Raw genomic sequence first — 13807 nt, forward strand, 5'->3', positions numbered from 1 at the left:
TCACCCTCCCCTGCACCTCAAATCACCTTCCCCTGCACCTCAAATGACGCTCCCCTACACTTCAAATCACATCATCTCACACCCCCCCACCCTTCCCTACCTCCTACCTTGGTTTGCAGTGGAGGAGGCGGCGGCAGAGCAGGCTCTAGCAAGCAGCAGACACGGAAGTGCCTCAATGCTAGAGCATGCTGCTACTCTGCGAGGGGGAGAGCGGTCTCGCGGGGAAGGGGAAGAGCGGTCTCGCGGGGGGGAGCGGGAGAGCGGACTCGGGAGGGAGAGCAGAAAGCCGCCGCGGGCCGCACAGTGAGTGCAGGTGGGCCGCATGCGGCCCGCGGGCCGCGTGTTGTGCAGGCCTGTCTTACAGCATTGGACTAGGAGATTCCTCTCCGTTCTTTCTACTTAACCCCTTACTCAATTGCAATCATATATATCTGCTTCCACCACCTGAAAAATATGCAATATATGTAATTAATTTATAACTGCCAGGGTCTCAGCTCTCTGTTTATTATAGTTAATTCTGTACATATTTTTTGGGAAACTCAGCACAATTACTATTTCCTTTTCTTGAATGTGCCTAAAATAATCCCTTCATGTCTGGGGTACAGGTTTGTGGTCTGCTTCATTTGTAATATGCCACAAAAACATTAGACCTTTAAAAGCATTTCAAGTGATGATTATGGCTGTTGGTCAAAGAGTCATAATTTTTTTTTTTTAAAAACACTGTTGTAAGGTGCTTGATTATATAGGTTCACAATTCTTTTATATTTGTAAGTAAAAACGTTTTGGTACCAAATAGCCCCCCAATAAAGGATATATCTTTGTGTTATAAACAACAAATCACGTTTAAGAAAATCCAATATATAAATAATCATGGTGCAAAACAAAGTAATACTTAGTATGACACAGCCAAAACATATTTCACTTAGAGAATTAAGACCATGTATATGCTGGCATATTAGAGAACGCACTACAGCTGGGGGAACAATAAACAAAATGAACATTTTAGATATTTAATACATTGTAGGTTGTGGTTAGATTTTTTTTTTTAAATATATGAAATTGTGGGTTGGAGACGTTGGAGGTGAATAAGAGGTACTCTGTGTCTCAGGGTAAATCTGTTGTTTCTGGTGCACCAGTGTATCTGTATCAATGTCTAATATTTACATTTGAAAAAGTAAGAAAAACAAACATGACAAACTCTGTATCCCCTATATGATGTGTATGTGTTGGTAGCTACGAAAAACTAATAACAATATATATTGGTATCATTTTTGGGGAGCCTAATACATAGCCCTCAGGAAATGTGGTCTTAAAAATTAAGCACCTTTAGTTTTCTTTAATTCCTTTTAGGAATAATTCCTAAATCAACCATTCTTATGAGAAAATAGTTTTAAACACTACCTCAAAACATAAATGAAAGAGAACTGTAAAAAGTAATGTTCATTATAGTGTCACTTCATCAACCAATAAAACTGCTATTCTAAATTCTCTAATCTAATATCTGCCTCTGTTCAGAGTTTTCATTTGCATTGTCCTGTTTCAATACGATATTCTTGATTAAATCATCACACCAGTTTGTATTGTTGACACAAATGGCACTAATGAATATGCCCTAATTGACTCGTTCTCTAAAAATAGCTACTTAGTTCCCCTTTCTGTTTTGGAGAAAAACAGCTGAAATCCTATTTTTCTAAATGCTGACCAAAGTACCTGCGTTTTTGGTTTCGAAGCAGACTATGGAGACAAAACATCAAGGCAATTTGAAGTACAATTGGAGCAAAGAGAGACATTTGCATCTTGCGTCAATGTGTTAATGCACTTTGCTCCCATTATGTCTGCTGATATAATAATACCTGCCAGGTCATTCTTTATCAACAACAGTGTGATAATGATCTAGTCTGGATTTGTATTTCAATTATCTGGTCTGTTAGCATTTTTGGTATAGTAGAAGGAAATCTGAACTAAGGCTTGTCCTATAGTAGGTGCGAACGCGCGTGCACGTGACGGACGCTTTTTGTGTGTATGGTGTGAGTGAAGGTAATGTGTGTGTGTATAGATTGTGTGAGTTAATAATGTATTAAATAATATTTTTAAAATAAACAAAACCATGTTGCACAATAAAAATAATTTTTATTTATTCAACTTTGACACATACACACATACATACACACACACACATTTCAGCGGCGGTAGCGGCGCAAAATCTTTCTTTTCCCTGTCTTCCCCCCTGTCGGCCGGCTCCACGCTCCACCATTATAGAAAGACTGACTAACCACAGCCAATTATAAGTGCCGCGTGCGCACGGCGGAGTGTGTGCGGCCACTACATAACAGACCTAAGAGTGGGTCAGACCATTATCATGCTATCCACCTGGGGTTAGTGAGTAGGTTTGTCATAATTTGGGAGTGTCAATAGTAGGAGCTAGGTAAGAGTTACCTAACACACCCATTAAAATGTGCTGCATCAAATGTTCCATCTCCTTGTGTTATTTTCCTCCTCTTTCTGTGTTCCAAGTAACAGTGATAATTTTGTGGGAGACTTGTCTGCATCCACTACTAACTCTAATTTGTTTTTATAATTATTGCTCAGTTTGCCTAACAGCTTCCTCCATTTTATACTTCTCTTTTTCCTCTTAAAATCAGGTGGAAACGGCTGTTCACCTACTGTGTAAATATTCACATATGTAAGTGATGTCATCAAGGAAATTAAGCTGTCAAAAAATAGTGCAAAGATATATGTAAACAAAATTATAGATCCTGATTACATTTTAAAAATATGGGGGGGTGGGTTTAAGAATCTTAATCAGGGGGGGGGGGGGTACTCCGGAGCTGATCCATGGTCCCCAAAAGTCTGGGAACCCCACCTGTTCCTGGGATATCACTACATTTGCCTGTGAGTGAAGCATATTTACTCCCGGAAAGAAAGTGGCTTCCTGGTCATGCTCGGTCTGGGGCAGCCAGGGCCGGCTTGATGATGGTTCCCATTGGTTCCCCTGCACCGAGCCCCACACTTACAGAGGCCCTGCGCTCTTCCCCAACACAATTAAACAGATTGTTAGGGGAGAGCGCGGGGCCTCTGTAAGTATCTCTTACCTGGTCCGACGGCACCGCCTCCTACAGTGTCCCTTCATCATGACGTCGCATTAACATGACAAAGTGATGCCGCATGGTGCCGCGTTGCCATGACAATGTGATGCTGCATGGCGTGGTGACATCACGTGACGCTATGTCATCATGATGCCGCAATGTCTGAGGACGAGATACTACATCGGACCAGTTAAGAGGCCCCCACGAAAGCCCCTGCACCGAGCCCTACACAACTACAAGCCGATTCTGGGGGCAGCCAATAGAAAGCTGCCAAACCATTATTAGGAGATGACACAAAAACGGCATAAATCATGGGAATTTGGTGGGGTCCTCTGGAGGTCTGGGGACCATGGATTAGCTCCCCTGGTTCAGATAATAATAATTACAAAATACCCAACTTGGAGTATTTAAATCTGAACCGTAACACAACCAAACACAAGCTTTACAAATCTACAAAATAGCCTTTATGTTTTGTTTCATTGCTGCTGCAGATTACCTGGTGATGTAAAAATGCCTCAATTTAGCCACAAATCAACCAAAACAAAGATAAAGGCAGCTAGGTAACACTAGCTCACAATGAGATGAAGAGGTGAGTCATGGTTGTGTGTATCTGCACAAATTGTTAATAGAAAAATAACATTGAGTCATGCCAAGTGCAGTAAGAATGACTTGAATCACTCTTTTAATGTAGCGAGTTACAGGCCTCAATATGATCAGGACAACAGAGTGTGATGATTAATATAACTTCAAAAGACAAAAAACATATAACGGATTTCAAGTCCTTTTTTTTTTAATTGCATGAACTAAACTGTGACACTATGCGATATGACTTCTTACTGAAACTAACGATGAAGCCAGTGAAATATTCAGTTAGATCAATACTCTTTGATTGCTGCTTGCAGACAGCAAGCAACTTGTCAGAGCAGGCACAGCCAACTCTAATAATTATATACATTAATGTTGTATTATTTAAAAGAGACAAACTATATTACTGTCTGATATTAGACTCCAATAGATCTATTAATGTCTCATAACCCAATCCTGAATTATTCAGTTTCTACTAGCAACCTCTAGCATGGTTTGCACATTTAATCCTCAAATATTTCATTGTAAAATATATAAATCTCTGTTGTTGAATCGTGTATCAATACAGGTTTTCAAATGATGCCCTCTATAATATAAGTGGAGCTTTGATGCAGCACATGTTGGATGTATGAAGAGACCATAGTTATTCAATGCTTTTTCTGTTCTTGCGTTTATATTTCTTTCTAATTAGTAATAATTGATGTCAAGGGCATCAGCAATCTTATTTATTTACTTATCTAGAGTATGGTCTTATTTTGCTACATCATCAAATAATGTAATGTGTTCAGTGGTGACGTGCAGATCCCTATATACTGTGTAGACTGTACGGGGGGAAAAAAACAATTAAGCACATAAGTATTATACATTTTCATTTGTGTAAAAATAATTGCAAAAAAAGATAATCCAAAAAAAGTCTGAAAAAAATTCTAATCAAATAGGAATTATTTTTAAACACAATGACGCTGTTATAGTTTTATCATATTTGTTAAATGTGTGTAGAACAGTGATTCTATTGGTGAGCACCATGTTATTATTTCTGTATCTTGCATCTTTTTAGTTGCGTCAAGATACCATCTCAGTTGACTTTACATTTATAACAGTATTGATTCTGGAAGGTGACTTATGGTCCTGACAGCTTGCTGATTATACCATGCACCCTTTCTATTAAAGCTACAAACCTCCAATAATGACCAATCCTTACAAAATAAACAACACTAGGCCTACGTGTTAAAGATGCATTTGACGAAATATCAAGGAAACATTTATAATTTTCACTCTGTTCGGATGTTTTGGACTCCCAGTAATATGCCTTTGAATTTACCTACTGCAGTAAATAGAAGTGGAATTTAATTTCACTGGGTGCTAGACCCATATGAAACATTGAGACAATCAATTATTTATCAGCAACAGTTGTCAAGTGACATACATAGAAAGAAACAGAATCTAAGGGGAGAATAAAGAATACTGAATACTGTTTTCCACTGCGGTGTGTGTGTGTGTGTTTTTTTGCACTGAAAATACACACCGTGCAACCTGTAATGGCACAAGCTATTTCTGTAATGGTACAGGCTCCATATATACTGGGTATATATCCGGTATACTGGGACTCTTTCACTAGAGGGAATCTGTGCCATAGGACTGTGGTTGTCGGAGGAACTTGAAACCTGTTATACCACTGATGAGGAGTGACGACATCTGAAGTACCCCCAGCGGAGGAGCAGAGACGCGGCGGCGACTCGAGGCTACTCTGGAACATGAGTATAACTCATACAATGCTGTTTTTTATCATACTTTTGTGAGTTTTGAATCGTCTTTTCAAATGGTTTATTACATTTTTAAACGTTATCATGAAGATCGGGCGTTTTTTTTCCCCATATATATATAGATATATATATATATATATATATATATATATATATATATATATATATATATATATATATCTATATATATATATATACACACATTCGATTTTTTTTTTGCACTGAAAATACACACCGTGCAACCTGTAATGTCACAAGCTATTTCTGTAATAGTACAGGCCCTTACAGCTACATAAAGAACATCATCTAAAGCAGGACAGTATTTTGCACAGTCCTCACGCAAACTGCTTCCAAATTCACAACAGTAGTGATGCGCAAAAACATTACCACATAGTCTCTGTGAATTTTGGGCATTTGCAGCTGGCGAAAAAGTCACAACGATATGACATTTCACTAACAAACGCCAACCACAAATGACTTGTCAGGAAACCACAATTGACCCTAACATTTGCAAAAAAAAAGTGTTGATTTGCAAATATTGCGCATCTATATATGAATTTTAAAAAAAGACAGAAATATATATATTTTTTTTAATTGCCCTGCAAGTCAACAAACAACCTTAACAAATGACAAAAGTGACGAGGTAAAAAAAACAAAAAACTTTCACAAAGGAAACCAGGGCATCTATACAATAGTCACCCAGAGGAGAATCCTTTTTCCCATTATATGGGATGGGACATGGTCAATGGATCCTAAGGTGGGCAGAGGAGGACTGCAATTATTATTTTTGTAGAGCGCCCCAAAAATTATTTTTATTCCTATATTTGAAGAAGCTTTACCTGGTTTACCAGTGTATTCATACTCGATACTACTTTATCATGTAGAGTGTTAATTGGCAAGGGGGCGGTGAAGTGATAATGCAACACGGTTCCTTCCATCTTATTCCCTGACATTATTATTATTATAGGTGTAGGATATTATTTGTACACAAGTTATTCGTAGACTCCTAAACCTAATTGCAGGAACATTTGGCAGAGGTTAACAATAATAATAATAGCATGTTCTTGTACAGCGCTGCTAGTTTAACGTAGTGCTTTACAGAGACGTTTTGCAGGCACAGGTCCCTGCCCCGTGAATTTACAATCTATGTTTTTGGTGCCTGAGGCACAGGGAGATAAAGTGACTTGCACAAGGAACCGACACTGGGAATTGAACCAGGCTCACTGCTTCAAACTCTCAGTGCCAGTCAGTGTCTTTACTCACTGAGCCACTCCCTCTCCCTATGAGCTAAAAACTACTCTCAAGTGGAAGCATTGCTTTATCGTAACCATTTTGCCAATAACAACTATGAAATGTATCACTATTGGAGCTCAGATGTTAAACATGACCTCAGAGTGAATGGGAGATTGGTATATAGTATGTGACAGTGATTGTAACAGAGCACCAGGATCGGAGCCAAAATGTAATAGATAATTGCTGGATATGGCAGAACTCCAGGCAAAGCCAGCAGTCAGATGGGAAGATTTAAATAAATAAACACCTGAGGAGCTGATTTGCATACCATGAATATTAACTTGGTATTTTATGCGAAGAAAATCCTCTTGAATTCCAATTTATTTAACCTTTGCCTTTCATTGCTCATTACAGAAATGCAATGTTACCTTGCCACATATGCTTTATGAAGTACCCAAACTTATGTGCTCGGTGAATGAACATGTGGGCTTTTGTGTGGGTACTCCCACACGGTAAGGTACAGATGTTGGCAACGTTTTATTGCCACCTGTGGCCGCCTGCAGCGGGACATTTACAATGTGGCAGCGGGGGAAGTAGCCAGTGTTTTTAATCGGCCTCATACAGGAAGGGGGCAGGGCTTTTGCGCTATATCACCCACGGGATCGCGCCACGGGTTGCTATAACATTGGCTACATCTGTATATATCTATGCAAGTAATATCTATCTATCTATATAGCAACTGTAAATATTCCTGTATATTCATTTGCATGTCTTAGACAGGTCTGCAACCCTGTCTTTCACCATTATCACCCAGCACACAGCACTTCCACTGCAGCAAGGGATTCTGGGAAATGACATGCAAATGAGCACACAGGAATATTTACAGTTGCTTTATGCTTTACTGTGGAGGGTTTTTGTCACTTTTTTTACCTACCATAACCTGAATAAATATATATATATATATATATATATATATATATATATATATATATATATATATATATCCTTTTCACCCATTTTTCTTGGTATTTTAAGTTTGTGGCTGATTAAGAAGTTTTTTCATCCATTCATGATTTTTCTTTTCAGCGTGAGAAATTCTTTACTTTCTCACCTTTATGTCCCTGGGGAAAAGATGGCAGATCTTACACTTGTGGCTAATTTTACTTTAGCTAATAGAACTGCAGATAAGGTGATATTGTTAGACATAAAACACGAAGGGAGCACAGAGCTACATTCAATATGACAAAAACACACAATGAAATACATATATATATATATCTTGAAAAAAAGGGTAATTTAGTTTAACCCTTTGGCCAAAGCGTCTTAAGCCTGCGAGCCACTTCAAGGCTTGACCAGATATCGCAGGTCCTAACACTAACTGATTAAAATTCTTATTACCCTGTATAATTACATGAAGAATGATCTGCATTGGATCTGTCACAACCAGCTGCATGAAAAGACCTGTACATTTGAAAAGTGGGGAGTTGCGAGCGTGTTCTGGTCATGCCTTGAAGTGGCTCGCAAGCTTATAATGCTTTGGTCAAAAGGGTTAAACTGAATGAATCTTTTTCAAGAGATATATATAGGTATTTCACTGTGTATTTTTGTCAAATTGGATGTAGCTCTGGGCTCCCTTTGTGTTTTGTTTTTTTGTAGTATACAGTGCCACGCTCAGCAGCATTCCTTTTGACACACACACACACATATATATATATTTATTGTGGTAATTTTGGGGGTTTATATAAGCTTACTGGGTAGCTGTGTGTTTATGGACATAAAACAACTAATTTTATAGTTAAAGTCAAATTCAAAACCTGAATATTTAAATGGGTATAATATACTAACAGAGAGATATATTATCCCCAAACTATGATTGTAAAAGCAAACCTTAATAGAAATATTGTTTTTACAATCATAATGACAATAAATGCAAAAAAATTGTTTTCTAGACACCATTTTCTAGTCCAGTGTAAATTCTTAACAAAAAAAACTGTAATCCTCTGATCTGTTGTTTGTTAAAATGCATATCCCTTTCTACAAAGAGGAAGATGTTTAATTGAATTAAACAAAATAATTGTGCTTAAACACAAACGTGATTCCAAACAGTAAAATTACAATGCTACATGTAGTGAATGCAATATGTATTTTTTCCTGCTACATTTCTCCCGTATTTACAGACACGTATTATTTATCTTTCATCTATTCTGTTACTAGGTATAATCGCTGCCTCTATAGGGGGGCTTCTTATTCCTCCTATGAGTTAATTGGTAACAACCTCTCTTCTTACAGCCTGTGGTCCTGTTGCACATTCCACTGATTTCTCAGTTTAGGGTTAGTGTTTTCTGTTTTGTGGTGGTGACTGTCCTTAATTTAAACATCGGAAAAGAGGAGAGGGCATATCAGATTTCACTGATACAGTGGGTAGTGTTAGTGGGATGTGTGTGTGTTCTGGATGCTGGCAGGTGACATATCAGGACTGAGAATGAATCTCCAGATGGAAATGGGATCGGGTGACCAATAGATAGCTGTACTAAAGAGTAAGAGAAGATTTGTGTGTATGAAGTAGATATATACCCATAAAAGTAGTCGAGCTGTGATGACAGTGATTTTACATACATGTGATACAAAGTATAAAAATAAGCTTATGTTTACTGTATATATGATATGTCACTATCACAATTGCAGCTGGATCTTAATTATAAATACTAGGTATTAATGCACAGGTAAGATGGATCTTAGGTATATATATATATATATATATATATATATATATATATATATATATATATATATATATATATATATATATATATATATATATATATATATATATATATATATATATACATATACATATATACACACACACACATTTATATTAACTGTATCTTTAAATATTCAACGAATGATCTCTGTCTCTAGTGCTTTTTGACTATACACAGATTAATACTGTACGTTACATATACACACTAGAGCAGTGGTTCCCAATTCCAGTCCTCAAGAATCCCCAACAGGTAGGGTTTTAAGGATACCCCTGCTGATTGAGGTACCTGTGCATAAGCAGGGATATCCTGAAAACTGACCCGTTGGAGGTGTTTGAGGACTGAAGTTGGAAACCACTGCACTAGACCTAATCAATGATGACTTGGAGAGGCCAGGACCATTAACATTGCTTTTGGGAGTTGGGTTACGATACAGCTCATCCTGATAAGTCTTATGGTTTCTGAAGACATTTACCTCTAGTACTAGCCGGTCTCAGAAATTATACAGTACATTACAAAAACCTGTCTGGCAACAAGGTATATAAGAATCTGGTGGGTGTCTTAAGTGTGAGTCAACACACCATTCAGTGATGATGCTAGACACCTCCAGCAGTTCAAGAGATTCATGATTACCTATTGTTAAATAAACCTTGTCTGTCTCTATTCTATTTATTGTAACATTATATAAAATATTTAAGCAAATTAAAATAATATTGTAGAGGTGCTCGTTGGGGTCCTAAATGACTGGGATCCTACAATGTACTGGTATCACATTGGTGACTGTTAGGGGTGACAAAAGCGGTGGCAGCTGGATGAAGCACATTTTATTTATCATCACGTGAGCACATTCGCACGGTGTGCTCATTTGCATGTCATTTCCCAGAATCCCTTGCTGCAGTGGAATCACTGTATGCTAGGTGATAATGGTGAAAGGCAGGATTGCAGACATGCGACATGCAACAAGGCAGGGTTGCAGAAATGTGAATGTGCTCACAAGTGATATTCTTTATTGGCTATATGCTAACGGTGGAGGATTTTTGTTGCTTTTTTCACCAACCATATCATATAGGAAAATACTGGAACTTAATCAAAATCTTTATCTATGTAATAATAAAAATAGATAACATATATTAGGCTATCAGGGCCCCCTAAGTAAAGGTTCAGCATGATTACACCTAGCACCGCCACCAACTGGCCATGAATGACAAAGCTTGCAGATACCTGCCCCATGCTTACCTGCCCCTTAACCAGGCTGGCTGCAAACTGCCTCATGACTGCCTCCACCGTGTAGGCACTGGACCATCCCCTGGGGGTGAGGAGCTCCATGCAGATGGCCCCACCGTCCAGCACATAGCCATTCTCCAGCCTGGGGCTCAGCACCCTCATGAAGGGAGGCGAGAAGGGGAAGTTGTCTGGGAAGGTGAGGTTGAGAAGGATGTACTCTGTGTTAGTCTCCTTCATGTCCTGCCAGAGGGTGGAGTCCTTGTCCACCTGGTGCAGTTTCACATTCCAGTCGAAGAGGCTGTCATCCACCAGCTCCACCGAGATGAAGTGGTCGCTCAGTTTGCGGATGTCTTGCAGCTCCTTCATCAGCCTCCTGCTCCTCACCTGGGTGCAGTGCTGCCTGTTGGGTGGCACTAGTGGCGGCAGGGCAGCACCTCCGCTTTGCTTGCTCCCTACTCCACCTCCTCCTAATCCACCTCCACCACCACCACCACCTCCAATACCTTGCTGTTTGGACTCCTTGGTGATGGTTGGTGTGCTGGTCTCCTTGGCACTGTTTTTCTCCTTGCCACCAGCAATGCCATACTTTTCCTTGTGACACAGCTCTGCTTTTTTGCCCTTTATCTCAGCCTGGCCAAGGATCCCCTCAGTGGTTGTTGTGTTATTGCTGCAGCAGCCGCTGGTGCCCCCTCCACTGCTCCCACCACCACCACCACCTCCTGCCGAGACCCCTTGCTGCTTGTTGCTGCTGTTCTTTCCCTTGCTGCTCTTCAGTGACCCTTGCTGGCTGCGGTGGTGATGGTGATGGTGCTTGGGGTCTTCTGTGTCCCTGTCGTGAAGACGAATCAGTCCTATTTTCCGCAGGAGAGTGGCCATTTTATTTCCAGGGTCTTTTATATTTATAACCTGCTTTCACTAACAAGATAGCAGTGTACGGTGAGGGTTGAGCTCAGAGCACAAGACTTCGGCAATGGACAGATTATGTTCTATTCAAGCCACAAGCTTGCAGTGTGCTCTTTAAACTTGGATCAAGGCTGGCGTTGCAGTGCTAGTGACATAATCAAAGTTGATCCATAACCCCCCCCCCCCCCGTATCGTGTATACAGGCAAATAAAATTGTGGTATATGCCGTTCCTCCTTAGTAAAAACAAACAGCGTAGTGACTACGCTCCAGCTATTTCATAAACCCTGGAGAAAGTGGATCAGTCTGTTGTGACAGGGGGGTTGCATTGCATGGCTGCCTCTCTGTGCCTTAATTCCCATCCAGTGTTTGAAGGACGCAGCCTACCCAATCTTCTACTGCACAAATGTGGATTTATTTTCCTTTTTGTGATCATCAGTAGAGCATAATTTTCTGTGAACGTGGAACCCTCCCGCCCCCCTTCCAAGCTGACACAATCTTCTGCCTGGGTGTCTGTGCTGGGCGGTCTTGTCCTTCAAATGGGCGAATGCAGCAGAGATGTTGCTCTTTCTCCTTCTTGTCTGCAATGCCCCTGATCTCTTTTTTTCTTTCTCTCTCTCTCTCTCTGTTTTCACCTCCTCCTGGTGCAGTGAAATAGTACTGATCGCCTGCCAGCCCTATCCCTTCTGTCTCCTATCTGCAGACCTCACAAAAGAGGGGGGGGGGGGGAAGGCTGCTCCAGAGGGGGGAGAGGAGGAGGAGGGAAGGAGCACTGCAGCTCACATGGATGTAAGCAGCAGGGGAGGCAGGCACACGACTGGCTACGTGAGAATTAAAAAGGTCCTAGGATTAATCCAGTGGCAACTCCCCTTATTCGGTAACGTCAGCCCTTCCCCGTCTCTCTCCCTCCCTCTGACTCTCTGGTTACCTGTGCTGCATCCTAAATCGCTGGGTCTGCAGCTATTCTGCATCATCTGAAGGGGGGCTGTGTTGAAAGCATCAAATCTGTAAAGAGACAAAGATGCATAGCACAGGCTCAATCGCCTTTATTCCCCAGCAGTGAGAGGGTTAACACGTTCAGCCATTGCGTTTTAGTAATGGGTTGCAGATCCAGCACTTGTGTCCATTTGGGTTTTAACCAAGTTCCTTTCCCAGCAGTCAAAGGGTTTAACATCCTCAGTGTTGCAAGTAATGTTTTTGCAGATCCAACTCAGCACTAAAACGTCTCGGACGTAGTCCAGCTTTCATTGCACATAGTCCTCCATGTATTCCCCGGTGAGGTAAAACTATTGAGATGGGAGATGTAGAGGATTAAGTGGACACTATCTTCACAGAGATGGGCAACTCCAATCCTAAGAGTCACCAACAGGTCGGGTTTTCAGGATATCCCTGCTTCAGCACAGGTGGCTCAATCAGTGGCTCAGTCAAAGACTGCACCCACCACCTTTGCTGGAGCAGGGATATCCTGACAGCCTGACCTGTTGGCAGCCCTTGTGGACTGCAGTTGCCCACCCCTGCTCTATTGAATATAGCTGAGTTTAATACAAGTCCCTTCTCAGCAGTTATAGGGTTTAGCCCACCCCTGCTATGGGTACAGACACCCTCCTTTCTCGTGGCATTTAAGCTGTTAAAGTAGAGTGCACAAGAGAGACTATCCATCTACTATACATATAAGGGGATATTATCTGGGGTTTTTTTCATGTGGAACTGACAATGTACAAAGTGATGAATAGATGAGAATGATGCAGACACAATGAACCGTGCTGTGATGATCTTGCAATGTAATGTTGGTCCCTCACTAGAAAATGAGATTAAGTGATATATACAATGCTGATAGCACCCTATATTAATTCACATAATGGCCTTAGCAGTGGTGCTATTGTAGAAAAGGGTAATCTTCTCACATCCACCAATGTGCAGATAACAGACATAAAACATAGAGGTAAACAAATATAAAAAATGGCGCGCCCACACAGAAATACACATGGTCACTTAGTATTGCTATAATATCGTGTGACTATAACATCTAGTTGGTTAGATAATGACTTCTCGAAGGTCACACTGCGCAAGTCTTCAGACTAGAATCTCGTTTAAGTAACAGCCCATTGCCTTAGCAACTGAACCAATTCATATATATGCTAGTAATGTGTGAATGAGGTTATTCTGAGGGTCTCAGCTTAGTTAACCCCCACAATGCTGCAGGTGCATGAAGATCATAAGATAGTCATGTGTACAACGCGCTCAATGCACTAC

General features: G+C 40.4%; 1 protein-coding gene across 1 annotated transcript in view; it reads right to left on the reverse strand.

Moving 5' to 3' along the window:
- UBE2QL1 (ubiquitin conjugating enzyme E2 QL1) overlaps positions 1–12283 on the reverse strand; it is a 54582-nt gene extending 42299 nt beyond the window's left edge. Inside the window, exon 1 of the mRNA XM_075585946.1 lies at positions 10666–12283. Coding sequence (XP_075442061.1) covers positions 10666–11529 — 864 coding nt within the window. The 5' untranslated portion in view covers positions 11530–12283. The remainder of the gene's footprint in view (positions 1–10665) is intronic.
- Between the last annotated feature and the right edge of the window lie 1524 nt (positions 12284–13807).

The sequence above is a fragment of the Ascaphus truei genome, chromosome 2, assembly GCF_040206685.1.
Source record: "Ascaphus truei isolate aAscTru1 chromosome 2, aAscTru1.hap1, whole genome shotgun sequence".
NCBI classification, from domain to species: domain Eukaryota; kingdom Metazoa; phylum Chordata; class Amphibia; order Anura; family Ascaphidae; genus Ascaphus; species Ascaphus truei.